The following is a 3,064-nucleotide window of genomic DNA, read 5'->3' on the forward strand; positions in this document are numbered from 1 at the left end:
TCTTTGGTTGAGTTTGAAAGAGTATGAAAGAAGAGGTTCCAAGACCACGAGAATAGAGTCCAAATAAATTACCGCTAGTTCGAACTTGACTCCCATCATGAACACGGTTACACGGTTACATCTTTTACATTGCAAAATGCAAGTGGAACATAAAACATAGGTGGGCACAACTTGACACCCAGGGCCCCACACTCACTTTCCTTACAATCACACCTGACATCACACCTGCTCTTCTATATATAATCCCCAACCCATTTCTCCCAATCTTACTCGAGTTCTACCAATTTCTTTTACCAAACCAACAAAATTAGTAAACAAAAAAAAATAACCCTCAAAGATTTCCAATTACATTTCCTTCATAAAAAAGACCAAGAAACAAAAAAAAAAAAAAAAAGAACTAGTAAAGAATCATCATGTGTGGAGGAGCAGTAATCTCCGACTTCATACCCACTGGTAGATCTCATAAGCTGACCGCTGATTATTTGTGGCCTGATCTCAACGGTGCAGGAGCAAAGAAGGTTAACTCTGGCTATTCTAAGCCATTGAGATCTGGGATCATTAATGTTGATGATGATGATGATGATGAGGCTTTTGAAGCTGATTTTCTAGAGTTCAAAGATGAGTCTGATGAAGATATTTCTGTTACTGAAGATTTCAAGCCCTTTTCTTTTGGAGTTTTCAAGTCTAAACTTTCTTCTGGTATGATTTTTTCTACCTTTTTTTGTTGTTTTCAAAGTCTTCATTTTTATGTTTAGATTTTTTTTTGTGGGTTTGCTGAATTTTTATGAAAATGTTAGGAGTTGAAACTTGAAAAAGCAATAAAGTTTTTTTCTGGGTCTTGCTTGAACAGCTAATTTAATTACTAGTTTTCTTATATGTTAGGTGAGGTGGGTGGGAGATTAAATTTATTAATTTTTGTTTTTGTTAATTTATTGCTTGTATTTGCTTAATTAATTTGCTTGAGCTTTGTTCATTTTTGGTGGGTTTAGTTATCTAGTTTTAATTTAATTTCGTTGAATTGAATAGTGCAGTAGGAAAGTTATAATCTTGTTTAAAATCTGATTAAGTTTACCATTTTTTTCAAGAATTTGATTTTGGTCTTTTTTGTGGGATGATATTATCTTCTTATGTAAAGTTGTGGATTGGTAGATGTTCTCCCTCTGTGTGTGTGTAGGATGGAGAGCTAAAGTAGTTGGAGAAAAATCTAGAAAAGAAATGATTTATGTCAAAAGAAATTTCATTAAACTTGTTTAAAAATCTGAGTTATAGCTGGTATTTTCTGGGTGTTTTGGGGCCTGAACTAGTTTCATGGATAGTTGTCTTGATGAATTGTTATATGGTAGAAGAATCTGTCAATAGTATCATAATTTCTGATGCCTCAAGGAAATTGTGTGTTTGAAGAATATGCTATCAGATGTCATGTTTCTGTGAGCTTATCTACCAAGCAAGTTTTGGCCCGAAATTCGTTAGTTTGTGTGTTTGCTTATTATCATTCCTCTTGTGAATAAAGGATTGAAGCCTGTGGAATTCAATAGCCCTGCTGAAAAGTCCGCCAAGAGAAAGAGAAAGAACCAGTACCGTGGTATCCGACAGCGCCCATGGGGTAAATGGGCTGCTGAGATCCGTGACCCTAGGAAGGGCGTTCGAGTTTGGCTCGGAACCTTCAACACTGCTGAAGAAGCTGCTAGGGCATATGACGCCGAGGCACGGAAGATCCGTGGTGAGAAGGCTAAGGTGAATTTCCCTGAAGAAGCAGCACCGGTATCTGCTGCTGCTCCTAGGCGTACTGTTAAAGCCCGCTCTCAGAAAACTGTTGCCAAGAAAAACTCAACAGCACCACCACAAAACATAAACCAAAACTTCAATCTCATGAACAATGTTGAGAATGAGTTTTACAGTAGTTTTGCTTTAGTGGAAGAGAAACCACAAGTTAAGCAGTTTGAGTGTTCTGAACCAATGCCTGCTGTAGGAGGAGAGGTAGGATTTAAACCCTTTAATGATGCTACTACTGGTTTGTATTTCACTTCAGAGGAAGGTAGTAACTCCTTTGATTGTTCTGATTTTGGTTGGGGAGAAAATGTCCCGAAAACTCCAGAAATATCATCCTTCTTTGCGACTGCCCTTGATGGTGGTGATGTGCTCGATGATGGGTTTGCAACAAAGAAATTGAAATCTACATCAGGAGACGCTGTACCTGCTGATAACAGTGGAAAAAGCCTATCTGAGGAGCTCTCTGATGCTGATTTTGATTCCCAGTTGAATTTCTTAGATATGCCTTATCTTGATGAGAACTGGGCTATCAATGCTTTCCTTGGAAATGATGCATCTAATGAGGATAGTTCGATGAATCTGTGGAGCTTCGATGACCTCCCGGCTCTGTCCGGGACAGTCTTCTGAGCCAAGGGTGCGCTCTTAGCTAGCCTTCTCCATGTAAATAAAACATGTTAGTTTATCATCTTTGGTTAACTAGTCTTTGTATGTTGAGTCATTATGATAAAATCTTTGGATTTTGGGTTCAAAATTTTAACCCGGAAGAGGTGATTCGGATCTTTCTTTTGATCAATTTTCAGGCTGTTCGTGAGGTGCCTTTAAAATATGAGATTGCCTTGTGGTGTTTGTTGGGCAGCCGCTGTTATATGCGAGTACATAGGTAACTTTAGGTTCGCCCTTTGCATTGAGACTCTTTAAAAGTTTAAGAATATGTATTTTGTTGTAATTTATGCAGACTTTGATGAAAGCTCTATGCTTTCAACCTGTTATCGCGCTTTTAAACTATGGTTCCTTGCTTTTATATCTAATGTATCCGCTATTGGATATGTTGCTTAATCTAATCTCTTAAGAGTTAGCTCATTTTGCTAGATTGGTATCATTTATTTGGCATGAGATGCACATCATGTACTCTTAAAGTCATAACAAAGTGAATGACAGACTTTTTTGGATTCTCTGTTGACATGAAATTTCGTAAATCACTATACATGAATATCACAAAAAGAGCTCCAGTGAGATTGGCAAGTTGCAACTAGCTCAGCTTTTGGGGATTTAGGTTGAAAGTAGTACTTGGATG

At 37.6% G+C, this 3,064-nt stretch overlaps 1 protein-coding gene across 4 annotated transcripts; it reads left to right on the forward strand.

Moving 5' to 3' along the window:
• The first annotated feature begins 260 nt into the window (after nucleotides 1–260).
• Nucleotides 261–2,826, forward strand: LOC104899692 (ethylene-responsive transcription factor RAP2-2). Of its 4 annotated transcripts, none has more exons than XM_010686931.4 (3): nucleotides 261–699; nucleotides 1,511–2,430; nucleotides 2,571–2,826. In XM_010686931.4, the coding sequence occupies exons 1-2, from the start codon at nucleotides 414–416 to the stop codon at nucleotides 2,395–2,397; spliced, it is 1,173 nt and encodes a 390-aa protein (XP_010685233.1). In that variant the 5' UTR covers nucleotides 261–413; the 3' UTR covers nucleotides 2,398–2,430; nucleotides 2,571–2,826. The 4 variants fall into 4 exon arrangements, with proteins under 4 accessions (XP_010685233.1, XP_010685231.1, XP_010685232.1 ...); XM_010686929.4 differs by having other exon boundaries at nucleotides 262–699; nucleotides 1,511–2,443; XM_010686930.4 differs by having other exon boundaries at nucleotides 262–699; nucleotides 1,511–2,404.
• Nucleotides 2,827–3,064: the final 238 nt, after the last annotated feature.

This window comes from Beta vulgaris, chromosome 7 (genome assembly GCF_026745355.1).
Source record: "Beta vulgaris subsp. vulgaris cultivar EL10 chromosome 7, EL10.2, whole genome shotgun sequence".
Lineage (NCBI taxonomy): Eukaryota > Viridiplantae > Streptophyta > Magnoliopsida > Caryophyllales > Amaranthaceae > Beta > Beta vulgaris.